Consider the following 20,684-nt stretch of genomic DNA (forward strand, 5'->3'; position numbering starts at 1 on the left):
TACATGCCGTAGACAGTCATGTCCTGACACTGGTACCCAAACATATTTTCATGTCTCGCAGACTGCAGCAGGATTCTGGGGGTGGCTGTAAGCCAGCTGGGAAGTGCAGCAGGAACTGGGCACTCACCCACCTACCTGTCACTCCCAGAGCAAGGAAGGGTTCTGCTGGCAAGGGGGCCTGGCTGTGCAGGCAGGGTGGCAGGGCTGCTGCTGCTGCTGCCAGCTCTGTGTGCTGCCTGCCAGAGTGTCCCTGCAGCAGCCTCCTGCCAACCAGCCTCCACCCGGGAGAGTGCACAGAGGGAGTCATGGCAGCCCTCGCCTGCTTGCAGGGACACCCCTCTTGTGAACAACGAGATGGTGGCAATTTCTCTCCCAGCTAGGGAAGGGAAAAGAATTTTTTCTGGAGACTTACACGTAGCAGGAGAGCAGCCCAAGGGATTATTAGGAGCAGCAGCATATTAGTATTGCTAGTACTTATTAATATTGCTGTGGTGGTATTTGTTTTACATTTATCAATTAGTAAAGTGTTATCAAATTGCTAATTGCAAACTCTGTCCCAGAAGAGTTCCACTTTTTTTTTCATCTTGTTGCCTTTTTCATCACGAGTTGTGATTATTCACATCAGTGCTGTAGCAGTAGTGCTGCAGGAGGACCAAGCTCTGTACCATGAGAGGCTGGCTGTATAAATAATTTTTATTATTGAGGATCCATTTGCTTTTTCTTTTAGCTGTACTTTACAGGTTATACTTGATTTGTTGCAGGGTTTGTTTTGTCCAAGCTTTTAGTTTCAGATTTTGTCATATAATAATGCAAAGATGGTGTAGAATAGGTAAAGGGGGTAGGAGGTAGGTGAATGGGATTGACAAAGGACATAAAAGTTAATGGTGTAGAGAACTTAGAAGTACCAAAATAATGATTTGAAAAGTAATTTAATCCAGCCTTCAGAGTTATTACTAGTTTATTATTGTATTATTCACATATTATTGCTAGTTTAGGTTGTTAAATTGTTTTTTTGTCATAGTTTCTAATGGGAAACTATAGCTCCTATGGGAAGTAATGGGAAGAAAAAGCAGTTACTCTTTTTGTCCTCCATTATATTGAATCTGCTAGCTGGTTTCTGTTTACTTTGTAAAAGGAATTAATAAACCTGATGACATTTTGTCAAAATATGGAAATATTTTGACAGGACCTACAGTAGCATCCCAATGGGTGAAGGGGATGCAGCATGCAGAGCTGTGCACTCTGCTTGGCAGTACTGTGCCTACAGGCTGGCATATATATGCTGAAAGGCAAACTGAAGTTATCCAGCTCCAGACAAAGTTGTGCTCCTCCTTCTGTCCCTCCACAAAAAATGTGGTTTTTTGGTGTTTTTTTGTTTGTTTGTTTTTGGTTTTTTGGTTTTTTTTTTTTTTGGTGTGGTTGTTGTTGTTTCTTAAAAGGTAGAGGAAAGAAAGCAGTTGGATGCCAGGATTGCTGTTACAGGATTGCAGAAGCTGAAAAAACCCTCAGAGAGGAGGACAGCAGGTCAAAGTAGTTGTACGTAAGTGGCATAGTTCCATGGACTGAGGAATTGATCAGTCCAAAAAACTGGGAGAAAAACCCACTTTTTCTATCTGACGTGATCTGCCTGTTCTGCTTCACAGTCTGGCTGCAGCTGTGCAAAAAACTGAGCCAGTGCAACAGAGACATTGCTGTGGAGAAGGAACCTGTTCCTGCTGCAAAATGGAGCAGTTTTTCTCTTCTGCCTTTTCTCCCATGTGCTGGTGTTTGCTACTCATTTAGGTACATAGCCAGGCAGATGAGGAAATCGGTCCTGGGGAAAACTATTTCCCCCCTTGCCCCCCTTCTCCAGCTTCTAGTTTGATTAACTTCCCTGGTGTGGATCATCTTGGGTGGTCATGTGAAAACAGAAATGGCAGTGAAAGAAGGAAGGAAACCAAGGACTGAGACAGTATGGTAAGCAGGAACAGAATCCTTTCAGCAGGTGCTTTCATTTCTGTCTGATTAAAATGGTCTTGTGTTATGTTTCTGCCTGTTTATTAACTAGCTTAGTTGACTGGACTGTTGAAATAATAAATCTTTCTCTGATCCTAACCTGGCCAAGAAGTCCTGTCTCTGGCTTTCTGTCCATGCAGTGGTGAATCACAGAAAACAAATTCAAGGGAAATTTTTTTTCCTTCACATATCCTGCCCTGACACTGAGTTAATTTTTTCACTAATCATTTTCTGTTAAAGGTAAAAAGCTTATTTTGACAATAGCATTGAATTAGAGTGGGTGGGTTTATGGTGAGATTTCTGTATTTGTTTGTTTTGGTTCTTTTTTAGTAATTCAGTGAACTGTCATTAGTGGAAGTAACTAGAGAGGGGGATCCTATGATGTTTTAGGTGATTTGGGAAGTTTTTGTGAAGCAATAGATATATGTGACATTGTGTGGCCACCCAGTAATGGGGGAAAAAAGCTCAGTAGTCACTCAGCTGGTGAAATTTGGCATGTTTCTTTCTGCCGTGCAATTTTACCTATGGTTTGGGACATAAAAGGGCATTTGCTCTTAGCCAGAAGTCTTCTAAAAACACTTGTGTGTGCACCCTGTGTTTATAACAGTGTTCAAACCATTGCAACATCAACAGGCTAGACTGTTTTCTTCTTTTCTATTTTGGGACCCAAAGCAGGAGAGTTGTTTTGAGTCAGTCCAAATGCTCCTGTGCTCACAGATGTAGAGAAAAAAGCAGAACTGAGACATCTGGGATTCTAACACCTTCCAGGTGGTGTTTTATCAGAGGGGAACCTGCATGTGTGCACTTAAGAGAGAGGATTACTGTCATCATATGACCATCTCTGAAAGGAACAAAAGAAGGTTTAAAATTTTTGAATGTCTTCTGGTTTCAGATGTCATTCCTGGAAAATGCTCATGTTGATATCTAAATCTTCTGTTTCTGTTGGGTAATGAGATATAGTGTACACAAAAGACACTTCTGATTTCTCAGTTGAAAAACTGAGTTTGTTATATAGGCTAAGGATGTCAAAAATAATGGATAATGTCATAATGCATATGTCTAGAATTGCTATCTTTTTACCTTTATGAGACCAAAACAGCAGAAAATTTTGGGATCCATTCACACTTGACATTAAATAAATAATGAAATGCTATAGTTTTGTTCTTTGCATTTACTGGCTTTAGAATCATATTCTTAGAACTCCAGAGTTATTCTAATTTGGTGATTTTGCTTTTTCTTTTTTTTTTTTCATTTACCAGAAAAAGCCACTGTCCTCGATAATAAAAGAAGTCTGTGATGGGTAAGTTCTGCTATATAGTACATACTAGATACAATGCTTTTTGAAGTATTAAACCACCTAGGAGATAATTTTTTCCAAAGAAAATCTAGATATCCTGTATGACTAGTCATTAGCTTCTTAAATCTTTTTGTGCTAGCTTCAGATTTTGAATTTGCAGTGCATTTTGGATCAATTGCTTGCAAGATGAGTCCCCTAACAAAGCAGCTCCATCATGTGGGTGACTCTCATTTTGACTGCTTCCTTCCTTTCTGCACAGAGATGCATTTTACTGACTCACTTTGGCTTGTGAGTGCTGTTCATGGGTTAAGGGACTAAAGCACTGCCTCTGCATCTGAATTTTGAGCACTGAGTCCAGTGGGTGCTGTAAGCTGGTCCAGTGGATGTGACTGTTAATATGAAACTGAAATGTTAACTGCAAATTCTGTATTATAGAGTAATGATTGGCTAAGACAAATACCTAGATTTGAGTTTAATGGATTAATTTAAAAAGCTGTTCTAAGCAAGTGCTACCATGCAGGAGAAACCAGCTATATCCATCAAATTGCTGCTGAGCTAAAAAGGTTATATTTTATGCCTAATGAAATATATGAACTTAATACTATATTCATTGTATATTGTATAAGCTAGCATAAATTTCCAGTACTGTACATTTTTTGGGTCAATTTTAGTGACTTAGTGATCTTCCTTACTGCAAAAAATGTTTGCTAGGATATATTTGTATTGAAGTTTTCCCTTTGTAAGCATGCTTTTAACTTAAACTTTAGAACTCATCATTGAAAGCTGTAGAAAACTATGAGAAGTATGAGAAATACATGGGAATGACAGATGCTTGTTTGGTCATACTAAAATTATGTAAAGGGTACTTCTTGAATTATTAAGATTTCATTTTGTGATTAATTTATTTTCATATTTCTAAGGTGGTCTCTTGCAAATCATGACCAATTTGCACTGCAGCATGCTGATAGTTCTAATTTCTACATCACCGAGAAGGTGGGTAAATTGTTCAATACAATTCTTGCATAGCCAATAAAAAATATTTGCCACAATCACTTATTTTAAATTAAAATATATGAAAATATACTTTCCACAATGCCACTGAGAGGGTAGGTACTGGGAGACATGATTTAATGACTTTTTAACTGATTTCTTCTGTTAAGAAGAGCAAATAAAAGTCCAAATGTGCAACATTTTTCATGTCAGTTGAGTTTGAGACTTGAGCACTGAGCCCTTCTTCAACTTTGGTACTCTTGTGTGTTTAGTATTCTGCTAACAAGTGGTGTACAGGAAACCGAAATATTTAAAACATGAAGGGCTCTTTGAAGTGTGAGGAGACCTACAGTGCATGTCAGTTTCCTTTTTGGCTGAGCAGGTAGAAATAAGTTTCAGTGACTGGGTAATACTGGCTACTCGCTCCTGCCTGCTGTCTTGTCCTTACCCAGTTCTGTAAGTTCTGTTGGCTTACTTCTTTTGTCCCCATGTAGCATGGCAATAAGTGATTCATCAAGTGATGCAATGATTTCAACACAGAGTAATAAAAAGTCTATAGCTGTAATAAAAATGGAATGTCTAGTATAAATATATGGGACATGCTCATGTGAACAGCACCAAATAGAACATTCATTCCTAGCATTACTGGTAAAATTGCTGAAATTACAAAAAAAAAAAAAAAAAAAAAGATTATTTGGAAGAGTGCACCTGTAGTACTGCCTGCAGAGGTACAATTTCTAAGCAATGGCACAAGGACACTGTTTAAAACCTACTGAAGTCCACATGCAAATTCCCTAATCTTGGTGAATTCTGAGCTAAAAAGACCTGAGCTTAACTGCATAGATATAGATGCCTCTTGCCCACCTTGTTAACAATTTAGTTTGGCTTGCTCTTAAGTGGAGGCATGTTTTGGTTCTGGTTTGCGTTTTACAGTTCTTTAGGGTTTGCTAATACGACAGACATGAACTAAGTTTTCTCTTGCTGTAATTCATACCCACACCCAAGAAATAAAGGAAATTTAGGCACAGTTAAGCATTTGGGAAGACTAAATTTAACAAGACAGCAAGAGCAGTTGCTCATAAGATAGTGCTGGTTTTGTTTTGGCTATTTTTTTCCTGTTTTATTTTATTTTTGTTTGTTCATTTTGCTTGTTTTTTTAACAGACCAGTTTCAGTTTTTCATTTAACTGCTTGCTACCCTGGACAACCTTCTCAATATGTCCCTTTCTTTTGGATCTTCCACTTTTTTTGCTTGTGTGTTGTTTAGGTTTTTTTTTTTTTCTCCTTTCTTTTCAAGTTTCAATTGACAGACACTTCAAAGGCCACTGCAAGGAAACCTGTTGAAGTAATTACTGACTTCTGTGTTTTGCCTCCACCAAATTAAATAGTGAGATTGTTCTGCTAATTGCCCTCAATGGTGACACAATGTTTACCAATAAAGCAGACACAATTGAATTTGCCTGTTGGCATTTTCACTCTGTGCAGTGAGTATTTCCAAGAAATGGGGATTGAGTGAATACTTCAGCTTTTTCAAAGTCTTTGTCCTTATGCAATTGGAGGGATATTTCAGGCTTTATCTCCACCTTTGGTGGGTAGGATTCTGCAGCTTTGGAGAAAAATTTTCTGTTCCACATAAAAGAGAGCCTGATGGGTTTTGGCTGCCTTTAACTTGCAATAAGGATGGAAAATTATGGTCTTCTAGGACATTTTGGATTGTACTGCAGAGAGGACTTTGAGTTTGTTTATTCTCTACTGGAAATATGCAGAGTGTCTGACTCTGAGTCACATAAATAAGGGAGAAGAGCTCTAAATGCCACTAGAATTACTCAGATGTCTGTGACTTTCATTAGATATTGTTCACTGTTTATAGCTGGTTGCTGGATAGTGGCTGTGAAGAGAGGCTTATATAGTCCATCACCCCTTCCACATGCTTTCCCTCATTTGTGTTCAGTAAGATATTGTTGCGGTCTGAATTAAAACGTGAAAATCACCAGGCATGAGGAAAAACACATGCACTTCAAGGAAGCTGCACCACTTAATTGTTAAAATCCACATTGCTTTAGTCTGACTTTTACTAATGGACATGAGCAGAGCTTTTTTTGTGACAGTGACAGCTGCTCATAGGAAATATTTTTCACAGCTCTTAAAGGTGAATTGTATGTCTGTATGTATGCAGATAACATTATCTATACATTATCTATAGGTCATGTTTCTGCAGAAACTGCCTTCCAGGTAGAGATGCCTCTTTAAAATACCACCGTGATTAAAGTTACCAGGAAGAAAAGCAATTAGTGAATTCTTTTATACAGTAGCAAGAAGCTTTGAAGTGAAAATGTCCCAAATGTTACATGGCTTACAACTGTAGTTCTGTTTTTGGCGGCAAACAGCCCATCTGTATTTTGGCTGTCATATACAGAACTCTTTATCTTTTGTAGCTGGACCTATATCTCCCAATTATATCATGCATAAATAAAAACAACACCCAAGCAGTTCTGTCTCCTAATTTATTTATGTTTTGGCTGTATTATTTGGAAAAATGCCTCTACAGATATAGCAATAACTCCTTCAGGCAGTGTAAGTGAGGTATTTTAACAAATTTTGACTCAGCCAGGGTTCCTGCTGGAGATAGGGTTTATCACAGCAGATCCAGTTTTGGCTGCTGCTTCTGGGGTCATGGTATGGCTATATCTGTGCCCCTGAAACAGCAGTGAAAATTATTAATTATGTCTTTTAGCCTTTTTTTCCTAAAAATGAAGGAAATGAGAGGGTATGTAGACAAGAGAACCAAGCACTCATAGTGCCTGAGCTAAAATCTGTCTGATGTTGTAATCTCAAAGTGTTTGATTTTTAATTAATTTTTAATGTTAATAGTTGTGTGTGGTTTTTTTTAAAGGCTTTGCTTATTATGAAGGAGCATTTCTCTGGTAGGTCAAATGTCTAAAAGCCTGACTTCTGAGCCGGGACCTTATCATGCTAGATGCTACAAGATAAGAATAAACAAGTCACCTTCGCTTTTGTCTATCCAGGCTGTACCTGAATTAGATGCTTGTGTACATCAGGTGCAATGACTCAGGAGCACTATAGCCTGGGGGAGCTCAGGTTTAGAAAAGAAAATTCTATATGAAGAGTAGAAAATGGCTGTTTAATTTTATGTGCTATGTGTGTTCCCTGGCTGAAAACCGCAGCTCAGACAATTGTTAGTTGTGCTCCTCTGCTGGCAGTAGGAGCAGTGCAGGGACAGACATTTGAGTGGCTGATGCTGCACCTTGATGGGTATGGCTGGTCCCTCGTTGCTGCTCACCCTTGGCCTTACAGACCGTGGCCAGCTCTAGATCCATTTGTAGATCCTGTGTTTGCCTGGGGAAGGATGGTGTTCAAGATGGTTTCACTGCTGGAGGCAGACTGTGGTCACTCTTAACCTTCCACCTGAGCAAATCTCAGAAATGAAGGGTTGGCTGCTGGTGCTGAGGGATTTGTAAGCCAGCACTGAGCATGCAGATCTGACAATGGTGATATTCTTTTGCTATCTTTTAAATACAAGGATGTTTCATTCATCTGTTTATTGAATGCAACCCATTTTTATTGTCACAATTTTGTTGTTCCTTTTTTCATCTGATGCATCAGAAGACTTCCCATGAGTTTTTTTTTCCCTTCTTTCCTATCTCCTACATTTCCCTTTCATTCTTATTGCTTGAAGTGGAAGGGAGCAGACATTGAGTTTATTCCATTAGTTTTGGGAGACTTCTAATTCTATTTTGCAAGAAGAGCTGCCCCACCTTCCTTTTGTTGTAATTATTCAGCTCTGTGCTGTGTTTGAAGATGGGACATCTTTCTAACCCCCATCTTCCAGTGCTGGGAACCTGAGTGAAGTCCCTGGTGTTTGTTCTTTTTCAAAGGTGATTTTGCTCGTGACCTATTTTCTGCTGAACACAACCTGTAATTGTATATTCATGTGAAATTCCTCCATGCCTTTATAGGCTCCCTGCGTGGGAGTGTATGCAAATAACAGGACAAGAAATGAGCCATTTGTACAGTTGGGGATTTTTGAGTTTTTATGTTTTTCATATTCGTCTGTTTTCACTGATTAATTGAATTTCAGTGAATTGTAAGAAAACATTCTTAATAATGAAGGTTTATGATTCACTGAAGGACCTGGTGCTTTTTAAGCAGCTGAGAATGAAAAGTAGCATGAAGAGTGAGAACTGGAGAAGTGTATTAAGAGAGCTGTTTCATTTTCCATTTTGTATCACTCTTGATAATACTTTTATTAATAGTGCTACATAAATGGTAGACTGTAAATTTCACCTGGATCAAGCCATGCCTGGCTTTCTCTTTTCTCTGCCACTTATAAGACGTGGTATTTTCCACAAATTTACAAATTTCTGTTTCGGGGCATTTGCACAGCCCTGCAGAAATTGCCTAAAGTAAGGGCAACATATGGCATCTGAGTGTCCGTGCTCCTGCCTGCTTGATGGATGCTGGTAACACTGCCCTGTAGACTCCAGTAAAATCTTAGAGGAAACTAGTATATTTTTCAAGTGAACAGAAGTAAAACTTCAGTACACATATACTAAATCACTTTCAGTCCTCCTTCATTCAGGCTGATTTCAAGAACAGTGGTAATGGTTATCCTTCTTTTAGTTCTCTTAGGACTCTTTTTGTAGAACTTTTGGTCTATACTAAATTTTCTAAAGAAAACAGTTATGTCCTGTCCACCTGTTATACTTTTTGGCCCCAGCACAAACGGCTTAATTCTTTTGCTTGCTTCCTATTAAAATATTTTTTATTACAGTCTTCTGTTTAGTTCCTTAGTTCCATATCAAGGCTGATGAGATGGATCAAGTGGGGTGTTTTTAAAAAAAAATCTGTATAGATATTTTCCTGAATTAAGTTTTTAATTTTGCCTCACAATTAATCACTAGAGAGGAAAGGCTCTGAAAATGTTCAGCTTTCGGTTAGAGCAATTGAAGATGGGTACAGCATACCAGGGGCACAGTATGACTGTTTGGGTTCAGCTGATGGCAAACAGTTCTGTGTAAGAGTTGGCTAAAAGAAAAATACTCTTTATTTCATCTTTATACTTAAAGAAGAACCTATTTGGATGGGTAGTTTACCAAAATGTAGTGAACAGACTGAAAGAGGATGGTTCTGATTTCTTCTCCCCTTCCCCAGAAGATCCTGCCACTTAATTTTTTTTTTTTTTTTTTTTTTTTGACAATTTTTGAAGGTGGCGCCAAGGAGGGGATCATTTTGTGCTGTTTTAATTCATTAAATTTGCTTAGTAAAAAGGCTGCTTGATCTGGTGCTGGGATGAAGCAGGACTCTTGAATCATGTCCAGGAATAGCCTGTAGACAACAAAGAAGTAAAGGAAAGGTAGGAAGAAGAATGGAACTTTGCTTTTTTTAACAGCTGTGAGCTGTCTCTCAGTTGTTTCTGGAACTGGCTTAAACTGGCGTGGAACAAATTTTTGTCAAGCTCCAACTGTAGTCAAAAATGGAAAAGGGATGTTTTACCTGCAGTCCTTCTGTGAGTGAGAGGAAGGGCACAGGAAGGGTGTGGGAGTGGGGTGTACGTCCTAGAGAAGCACAAACACCTGCAGGCTTTCCCTTAAACAAGTCTCGGTGTTGTGATTCCAAATGTGGTGCTTGAAAAATGAGCTTGCCAACTTTTCCTGCTTATACCATACTGCATATTCCTGTCTTCTACTGTGCACACCAGGCAAACCCCAAAACGATAAAATTTTCATCTGGTTTAGTTCCCTTGTTGACTGATACAGCTGTCTATGCCACATATAACAGTAGTAGGGATGAGCAAGATGTTGAAAAGTAAGACTCTATGCTAGCAAACTGGGCAACTGTGCTTTGATTTGACAAAAGTGAGCCACACTGTGAGCCACAGTCTGGGCTTCAGTATTCAGCTATTCTCTGAGCATCTGCTTAAGGAGCCACTGCTGCTATGCTGACCCTCAGTGGTGCTATGCCTGTGCTGAAGAGCTGACTTCAATTTGATAATCCTTAGGTGGGTTTCATGGGTTTTTGTTCTGGGTTTTTTTGTATCCATACCAGCCCTGTTCTGATTTCTCCACATCATCTTACTAATAATAGCATGAGCATAGCTTGGTCAGTCATTTCCTGATGTTTATTTTTCAGGGTGCAGCTCTTCTGTTGGAACTTATCAGAGGACGATAGGGCTGCTTGTCATGGGCCCACCCCTTCCCTGTTGCTGGTACAACTGTGCTGTGTGTCTGTGTGGTTGCTTGAATTGGGGAACTGATCCAGGTTAAAAATAACTTGTGTGTAACTTCTTTCAATGTGTCAGAAGGATGTCTGCCCGAAGTGTAATACCACTGCTGCTCTGCAGAACAAGTGGTGACTAGTAATGATGTCCTTGTAGATCACTCCACTTGCAGATGGGTAAATCATGCAAAGTTTGGTCTTTTTCTTAGGATGTGGTTAAAGTGGCAGTCAAGTTGGTATTTCTGTGGCTTGCTGTAGAAATAGGTAGTTGAGCATTCTTTTTCTACTCTGCTTCTTCTTTCTCTTTGCTTCACTAATATCCTAGTGCCTGCTGCTGGATGTTGAGTTTGTTCAAGTCACGGACCTGACAAAAGAAAACTCTGGACTCTGGAATATTTTTTATTTTCCTCCTTTTTGTGAATGAAGGGGAGAAGAAGTGTTAATTTTTTAAGGTCAGGTGGCTGACTGTGCTGCTGTGTGGTGGTAGATCCGATGTAAGGGAAGTGTTGGGGCCCATGCACTGGAGGGATTTGTGCAGAATTGTGCCTCTTGTAGGTTGTTAGAATTGCACTAGCTAATGTACAGCCTGAAACTGCACCACTTGGTCTAACTTGGTTTATTTACCAGCTTCTATGATCCTTGAATAGAGACAGATAAACAGCATGCAGAAAACATCCTCTTTTTGGAAACTTCAGGCAAACTACTTATTTTTTTAAGGAAAATGTTATAATCAAATTATAACATGAAAAACCAGAAGACATTGTCCCTTCTTTTCAATAACTTCCCAGAAAAGAAATTTTATCACTAGATTAATTGCATCAGTATTTCTTCTAGACAGTACAGTTCTGTCATGCCAAGTAGTACAATGTTGGTAATTACCTGTATTACTTAGCTTACATTTTATTAAATATTTTGGTGACTAAAAATAAACTTAAGAAATTCCCTACCAAGTCAGCCAAATGAAATCCCATCTCATAGTCTGTCTCCAGATCTAACAGTAGCAAATGAGGTACAGGGTAGTGATCTGATGGTGACTTTCAGTCTCTTTATGCATCCTCAGTATTCACATTTGTTGTACTACAGGCATTGGAGGCTACACCTACACTTAGTCCTGCATAAAGGCGATGCCACTTTTTCATCTCTTCTTGAACCAGCTGGTATAGCCTGCTTCCATAACCTCTGACAGCAAGCTTGAAGAGTTTACTGCCCTCTGAATGAAGAGGTCTATCTGCTTTAAACTGACTTCCTACCGATTACATCAAGTGTCCCTAAGTTCTCATACTGCAGGGTTTCATAAAAACAGTTCTGCATTCTGGTTCTCCACTACATTTTTTCCTGTGTCCTTTGTCCCTCCAAACTGAGGAGACCCCGCTTTTTGAGGCAACTGCTGAAGCCCATTGGACACTTGTCTTTCTCTGCATTTTCTCAGAAACTACTGTGCCCTTCCTAAGATGTGAAGAACAAAACTGCACTCAGTGCCCTGTATGTGGGTACATGGAGTGCCTGTGTTGTGGCAAAGTGACGCCCTCTGTCTTGTTCGTGGTGCCACCTCTGATGACACCCAGTGTTTACTGGATCCTGTAGCATGCTGAATCTGTGCTTTAAGGGAGATCTGCTGGCAAGAACTTTGCTTCTCTTTCCTGAGCTGTTAACTTAGTAACGAACTCTATAACTCTAATATTCTGTGTCATTTTGTCCTCATTTACAATTTGCACAAACTCATCCTTGTGGAAACGTAATGGAGTCATAAAGTGTATTTCACAGCTCTAATTTTCTGTTGTAATGTCCATTTGGAGGAAAGTGCAACAAAATAACAACAATATGGAAGTAGGGATGATTCTATTACTAAAGGTAATAAACACAAGTAGAATTTTAGATTTTTTGGCTGGTATTGTCTAGGGAGGTTAGAGAAGTCCAAAGAAAGCTGTTTGGTCAAGGTTAAAGAACAGGCTAAGTGAGCCATAACCATGGGAACCAATGCTTCTAAGTCTTCCTCAAATATGTTAAGAAAACATTCCATTCCAACCAGTTAGAGTTGAATTGTGAGGCATTTTGCTGGTATAACAGGTCATTAAAATGAAAAGACAAATGTGCAGCAAAATAACCTATTTTACCCGATAAACTTTCCAGTGTCACTGCAGCAAAGCTCTGAGTAAACTTTTTTAAGTTTACTTAAAAAAAAAAATTTAAAAAAAGTGAGTATCACTTTTTTGATAGGATTTTTTTTTAAAGTGAATTTGCTTACCTTCATCCCTCTGCATGGTTTGGTGGACTCTGCTAATGCTTGAGGCCTGATTTCTAGATGCAAGTCTCCTGCATGTGTTTTGGGCTAAGTAGTGGCACAGAAAAGCAGAGCTTTGAGAATCTGCAGAGTCTGCTGGCAGATAGTCACAGAAACATAGGATTGTTTAGTTTGGAAAAACCTTCTAAGATAATCAAGTCCAACCATTAACGCAGCACTGCCAAGTCTACCACTAATCTGTGTCCCCAAGTGCCACATCTTTTAAATGCTTCCAGGGACAGTGACTCAACCATTTCCCTGGGCAGCCTGTTCCAGTGCTTGGCAACCCTTTCTGTGAAGATTTTTTTTCCTGCTACTAAATCTAAAAAAACCCTGGTGCAACCTAAGGCCATTTCCTCTTATCCTATTGATTGTTCCTTAAAGGAGACTGACCTCCACTTTGCTGAGTTCTGGGGACCACCACTGGTGATAAGCTGCTAGATATAACCAGCTGGATGTAATTCCACTCGTCACCACCCTTTGGGATTGGCAATCAAGCTAGATTTTTCCCAGCAATGCACCTGTCCAAGCCATGAGCAGCCAATTTCTCCAGGAGAATGCTGTGGGAGACAGTGTCAAAGGCCTTACTAAAGCCCAGGTGAACAACATCCACAGCCTTTCCCTCATCCACTGAGCAGGTCACTTTTGCATAGGAGACCTGGTTGGTCAAGCAGGACTTGCCTTTCATAAACCTCTTCTGGCTGGGCCTGATCATCTGGTTGTCCTGTATGTGCCTCATGATGTCACTCAAGGTGATCTGTTCTGTGACTTTCCCTCGCACTGAGCTCAGAATGACAGGCCTGCAGCTCTCCAGATTAAATTCTAGTTGAGCTTTGGCCCTTCTCATTTTCTCCCTGCATGACCTCACAGCACCCCAGTACCCCTCCTGAGTGTGCTGCCCCTTCTCCTAAAGCTTGTAATTGTTCTCTTTGGCCTTAGTTCCAGCCAAAGGTTTGTGCTCATCCAGGCTGGTGTTTCCCACTGCTTGTCTTGCATTGGCCTGCTTCTGTGCTTTTAAGATTTCCTTCGTGCAGGATGTCCAGTCTTCCTCGACTCCTTGGATCCTCAGGATTGCCTCCCAATGGGTTATGGATTCTGTCAACCAGGCTCCTAAACAGGCACAAATCTCCCCTCCAGAATTCCAGGATAGCAGTTCTGCTGAACCCCCTCCTTACTTCTCTGAGAATGGAAAACTCTCCGACATACAGGGCTACCCTACTGCCTCTCCTTCCTTGCTTCTCTTGCCTTCTGAAGCACTTATGGTCATTTAGGTTCACATTGCTCCAGCTGGTGAAATTAGAAGGCAGAGGATCCTAAAATCTGAATGCAAGATGAACTTTCCAGGTGTCCCCTACTTCCTGCTGTGTTATGTTCTTTGTATGTCTTCATGAAAGTATTTAGTCCGATTGAAATCTCATCTTGGAAATACTACCTACCCCATTAGAAAAAAGTCATCTTGTGATATATTATATCTTGCTAGATAAAATATTGAAGGGGGGGTTTATTTGTCTTTGATATAACTGCTGTCTTTGTCCTGGATAACATTTGTAACATATCTATTTTCCTGTTACAGAGTTTTTAGGGACATTTTGTATAGTATTATTTCACTAGTTCTTTCATTGCTCAGGATTAAGATTTTCTAATACAGATCAACACCATGAAAAATATCTCTCACGTACACTTGAGAAACAGGTCAGGAATATCTTGGAAAAGGGGTTTTTATGGTTTTGCCCCGATCTCCTCTTTTTTTTTTTTTTTTTTTTTTTTTTTTTTTTTTTTTTAATTTGTCTACCATAGGTGGGGGTGAGTTCTGTCCTGAATAGCAGTGATGCCTTGTGATGCCTTTACGTATGACTGCCAAAGCTCAGCTGCTGTAATGATGTTCTGTTATCTTGGAAAAGAAATCCACAGGATGCTATCCTTAATACTAAGAGGATTAACTGTGTGTAAATGTTGCAATTAAAATTAACTGGCATGATGACTACTGCATCATGCAGTTAATGTAGGAAAGCCTCTTGGCTTAATTGTACTCTTACACGCTGTTTCCTGGTATGTGATTAAGCCAATATTTAGAATGGATAAACAAAATTATATTTTTTTAATGGGGTAACTGCTAACCTTTTCCAAATTTTGGCTAGCTTGCTCTGCTAGAGACTTCATGCTTTGAATACTTTCAGAGACAAGGCATGGGCAGTTTTCCTTAAGCCTTTTTCTAAACAAGGAGTTGAAGATGAGCTCTCTCTCTGTTGTGATACCATGATTGAATTTACAGTATAGGGCAGATGTACACACCTTGCGCTGAGCCAGACATGATGAGAGGTCCATTGGCTTGTGTGTTGTGGGCTCTGACAACCATTACACCTTTGAGTCTGAAAGCTTTGGTGTTTTAGATTCATCTTCATGATTAAACAGAAAGACTCCAAAGAAAATATCCAGTGATGCTTTTAATTACTCTTTGTTTCCTTTGTGTTTCCTCTGTTCCTCCTCTTGTCTCTGGAGATCATCATGACAGAATCTGCAGAATCTGCTGGCAGATAGTCACAGAAACATAGATTATGTGCTGTGCCCAGTACGTCTTGTTTGCAGTGGACTAAGAGTGTTTGCAGAGATGCTTATTGTGGCCCAGATGAAGTGACTTAACTTGTCACAAATAACCCAAAAACTCATTTGTACATCTGATTTGATAGTTCATGATAATTGCAGCAGGAAACATGAGAAACTAAGCCTAAATTTTTGCTGCCTAAAAAAATAATCCTCTCTGTGTGCTCTTATTTATGTTTAAGAGCAGTCTACTTCTAAGCTCCAGTGGTTTTGTAAATATGTCAGTGAACTTTAACTTCTGAATGTGATTAGTACAGTTCAAGTTGTTTAAATCTTGTTGACTTCCTGGTTTTCATATTGTTGCATGCTGGAATTTGCTGCCTTCCAAGTAAAACTGATGGAACCTTGTGTATGTGTACATGCAAAAGCTCTGGCCTAATGCAGCTGAAGTCCAGTAGCTTAGTCTAAGTTGCTGATGGAGGTAGATATAACCTATGCCAATTGTCTGTCCGAAAGTAATTACTTTTATTCAGCTTCACAAATCCAGGAGGTGGCAACAGTTTTAGCAACCACAACTGTTGGTGAAGTGAGTTTGTTTCAGCACTGATTGAGATTAAACCACATAAATGCACTATGGCCACTTCACACAGATTCCTTAGACATGATGAAATGTGTCTGGGTCTGTTGCTGTTCCACTACAAGTGGCGAAAATCTGGCTCTTTGTTAGTGCTGTGGGAAGTCACCCAGTATTTAGCTGCTCACCCTTCTTTGCCCCTCTTTTGAGTGTAGCCTGGCTGGCCTCCCTGGGGCTGTTCTGGCAGGAGGAGACTGCTGAGGGCTGAGAAGAGTTGCTGCATATGTAGGCAAAGACGCTGCAAGAAAACTTCTCTCTTATAGCCCCTGTGTTGTCTGGCACTTCATTTATTTCAGTTAGAGTGAAAAAGTCTTTGTGGGTGGAGAGTGATCTTTGAGGTAGCTAGAACCAATCCCACAGATGACTTGGATACCAAGAATGAGACAACATACTGGAGTTTTATTTTGGGACTACTTGACCTGGTTTCAGGCAAGATTTATCTGGTTTTTAGCATTTTGGATTTGAGATGTATCAGAATGGGAACAAGAAAGATGAAATAAATTTGGGAAAAACTGCCAGAGGAGAAATACACCTTCATATTTTTTCTTGGCTAAACACCAGTCTGCAGAAAGCCTGCAACATGGTCTTCAGTACAAAATTAGCTCTTCTCTCTCAAACTGTTAGGGATTCCTCCAATTCCTCTGGCAGATTAGGGTGTCAGTTCATGAACAAGCTACTGAACCATGACTGGCATTGTGACTGTGCATTGTGCTGCACACAGTCACTGCCTGTCAGCATGTACACTGCTGTAGGTACTTTATTCTCCTACCCTGTAGTGGATAGGAGGTAGTTGTTGAAAGAGGGGAAGCTTTGCACATGGGCTTTGACCGCAAGGTTGTAAGGATGCTGTAAGTGCACACCACAGCTTATGCCATGGCTGTGTGAGCCTAACCAAAAGAAAATGTTAAATGCCCTCTCTTTCTGACAGTTGGGCAAGGAGAAGGACTTATGGCATGTTTGAACTTTACACTATCAGTGATGCTTTTTTCACTTTGAGGGAGAATGCAAAGTCGTGGTGGCAGAGCTCAGTGGTAGGTTCCAGTGGTTTAAGTCAGCATGTTCTTGTTATAGAAAATAAAGAGCCAGTGGGATGAATTCTAAATCCTGCAGATGCTTAATGACAGGTTTCAGCAAACTTACAAACTCCTCAAGTATGTACAATACCACAGCCAGACACCATGGACAGCATATTTCAAAAAAATATTTAGAAGTTGCCAGTGGAAGCTAAATTTTGAAAAACATGAAGTCATTCTTGAAAGAGTTCAGGTTGGTTAAGTGTCATGTGAATTCAACCTATTTGTTGAAGCTAATGCCTCAGTGAGGAAAATAGATGCTAGCTTACATGTGAAAGGGGGAAGCTTTTGCATGCAGACAGAGGAAAGCACTGTTGCAGGTTTAGCATGACATTCTGCTCAATGCATGTTTCATCTTTTTATGAGTGAGTCTTAAGTAAAGCCTGTGGTTTTTTCTCTTTCAGAATCGTAATGAAATAAAAAATGGAGCCATCCTTCGATTAACAACATCTCCAGTGAGTCGGAGTTCTTTTCTTCCTTCAAAGTGAAAATTCAATTAGTAAATCATTGTGAACTAATGTGTGTACTTTTAAGCTTTATCCACAATGTATCACACAATCCTTCAGGAGCAAAGGTTATGAGTTATGGAGGCAGGAGTAATAACTCTGAGTGACATTTGGTGATACTCTTGGCAGAATTGGGTGGGTTTTTGTGTCTCACTTCCACTGGGAACAGTTTTCACATACAAGATATCCCTGCTTCCCTGCTGACATTGCAGCCTCCCTCAAGTTGCTCTTTTTCTGCCTCAGTACTCAAAACCAGGAAGCCAGGAGGAAGGTCAGGGATTTGAACCATGGAGAGCTCTGCTGGGTGGCTCAGGTCAGAGCTTTGCTGATCTCTGGTTTTGTGTTGAGCGAATACCAAATGTAATGTTGAGATTTTACTGGGGTTTCTTTGTGGTTGACTTTTTTTCCCCTACACCATCTCTTTGCCAGCTTCTAAAAAGCACGGCAGAGTTGCTGCTTGCCCTGTAATGGCTTGTTTTCCTGCTGACTTGAGCAGTGCTGCTGCCACATGCTAAAAGCCACTATTAGTCCTGGAAGATGTATGTCTAAGGCAGCAGCAATCCAATTTCCTTGCTGACAAATGTAGTTAGTGTACCATTAAAATGGTTTACCTCTTCATGATAGTGTTCTAGCCTCTGCAGATTTGAAGCATTCTTATGCCCAAGCTCTGCCACCCAGGAGCTTCTCAACAGAAAGCACTTCTCAGCAGCCAGCTGGGCAAAGACAAGAGGTTTCCATTAGCCTTCATCATATTTTTCAGTGGTCATTATATTCAAAGCTTTATAGACATAAAAAAATAAATAAACAGCAGTTTAAGACCATAGCTCTGTCAGGTTCTTTTGATTCCAGAGTCTCTTGGCATATATCACCAAAACAGCCTTGTGATTGGGTAAACCACTTCTGGTAGAATAAACCCCATTTGATGGAAATTCTTCAGAAACAGACAGCCCCAGCACCAGCTCCTTCTAACCTTTGGGACTTCTTAATAACAAATATCCACTCCAGTACTGTCCAGACTTCGAATCTCTTGAAACCAAGACAGAATCTGTGGTTCATCAAGAACCAATGTAGTCCAAATGCAGTGCGTCAAGTTTTGGTGTAACCACAAAATGGAATAACTGCATAAGATAATTCATGGAGTTCTCCCATCTCAAAATTAACAACCAGTTGGACCATGAAACCTCACTGAAGAGTGGCTGTGCTGTGACTGATCTGTGGAGATGGCTGGCTGGCTTTATGATCACTTGTGCAATTGGAAATGGGACCTACAAACACAAAAGACAAATCTTGGATGTACAACACTTTCTGCTACTACCAGTGGTCAGGAAGGTGGGGCTTTGCACAGGACTATCGTCTGCTTGTTCTGTTTCTTTGGGAATTTGCCTTGGGGTCAGTTAATCAAGTCAGGAGTCCTTAGGATATTGCCTGTTACCTAACAAATTATGGACTGCTCTGGCACGGGCCTGCAGTTATGAGTGACTTAGCCATCCTGTTTTAAGTTAGAAGGCTGGCCTACTCTCTATTCTCCAGTAGTGATATTTATGTATGAGCCAGTGCTTATTTTCTTACTTCCTGATGTTTTAAAATTTTACATTAACTTTTCCCAGAATCAGAGAGGTATCTTGGAAGGAGGAATGGATTAATTTTTGTCAGATAGCAAATATTTCTTTAAATAGGTAAAAATTGAAGTGCTACATGTCGTCACTCTACAATAGTCTCTTGCTTTGTAAGGTACTGTCAAAGTGGTCATCATGGCAGTACCTAAAATAGATGGCCTCCAAGCTGTGGTTCTTAAACTGGTGATCCACACAATGGTTGTCATTTACCCTGAAAAACTATCAGGCAATCTGTTTCCATATTTCCTCTGAAATTCTGTATGACAGCAAGAGTAGTTGGAAGAGATAATGTGAAGAACAGGCTGCATGATACACTCCTACAAAATGAGAAAGATGCTTTCCTAGCTGTTAGTGCTGGATGAGAAATGTTTTTGTCATCATATGAAAACATAAAGATTCTGAATTCCCCCTACCCCCTCTGTTTTTTCTATCCTACACAGGATACAGCTGAAAATATCTTTCCTCTTCCCCCCACAAAAACCAAAATCATACTCAAAAAAAAAAAAGGCTTTATGAAAAAGTAGATGATTTAGGAAAGGAGAGAAAAATTGAGAGAAATGAAGAGGAGCCACATATGGATTATGCAGTTTCTCGGATGTGTCCCTGTAGTTTCAGAGAGGCCTGAGCTTTTTGCCTGTCATGGGGAAAAAAAATTGTCCTGAACTTTACAAGCCTTTTGAGGAAATCGTTTTCCTTGAAGAGTTGAGAGGAGTTGTGTTGACCAGTTCTGAAGGTTGCATGAGCTTAAAATGCTTTTCTAGTCCTTAATTTTTATGCAGCTTATAACCGTGACAGCCAGTAGTCTGGCTGTACCCTTTAGGGTTGCATGGCCCAAGTCACAGAAAATTGGGTGAGAAGGATGAGATGCAATCTTTTTGAGTTTTGTTGTCATTAGCCTCAAATTATTTATTGCTCATGTACCCAGAGTAGGTACTACTAAAGATTTTAAAGAGAGAGGAAAGAAAGTTAGTTTTATCTAGAAATACTAAACCAGCATTTTTGGGCTGACTTTTTTGAAATGAGGATTTGAAATCTAACTCCATTAATATAAATGTTATATACTTTCTGTTTTTTAATCTTGAATGTAGATTATTTTGTGTGCCTATACAGGGACCTTTATCTGAAAACCATTGTTAATATTTCAGGGGTAGAACTGCAGTTATGGTGTGCTGCTAAATCCATTATAAATGCTTGCCTTGAGAGATTTACAATATGCCTATTTTAAATTTCTTTGAGTTAAAAGTTTGCAAGCGCCAGTCGTTAGGCCTGGTGGGAATTTGAGCTGCTTCTTTGTTTCCATAGGTCTGTTTGCTAAGTTTGTGAGATTCTCTGAAAGAATGTTTTTTTTTTTCCTAAACAATGCTATTTTTTTCCTCCGTAAACTGCTCACCACACAGACACTCTGTTTCCTAGGTAACTTGAGTGCAGATTGAATTTCTCCCGTATTATCTTTGTTCCTATATCATCTTTCTTATTTATTTTAACCTCTCCAATCATCTTTCTTGCCAATTCTTT

General features: G+C 39.8%; 1 protein-coding gene across 4 annotated transcripts in view; it reads left to right on the forward strand.

The window, feature by feature from the left end:
- The window catches only part of ELMO1 (engulfment and cell motility 1), a 300,684-nt gene that overhangs the window by 59,422 nt on the left and 220,578 nt on the right, over positions 1-20,684 (forward strand). For 2 of the 4 annotated variants that reach the window (XM_068203774.1, XM_068203781.1), the window contains exons 4-6: positions 3,255-3,295; positions 4,213-4,285; positions 17,452-17,502. In XM_068203774.1, coding sequence (XP_068059875.1) covers positions 3,255-3,295; positions 4,213-4,285; positions 17,452-17,502 — 165 coding nt within the window. Of the gene's footprint in view, positions 1-1,938; positions 1,957-3,254; positions 3,296-4,212; positions 4,286-17,451; positions 17,503-20,684 lie in introns of those variants that run through there. The other 2 variants (XM_068203783.1, XM_068203793.1) reach the window with 2 other exon arrangements.

Source organism: Anomalospiza imberbis, chromosome 1 (assembly GCF_031753505.1).
Source record: "Anomalospiza imberbis isolate Cuckoo-Finch-1a 21T00152 chromosome 1, ASM3175350v1, whole genome shotgun sequence".
Taxonomy (NCBI): domain Eukaryota; kingdom Metazoa; phylum Chordata; class Aves; order Passeriformes; family Viduidae; genus Anomalospiza; species Anomalospiza imberbis.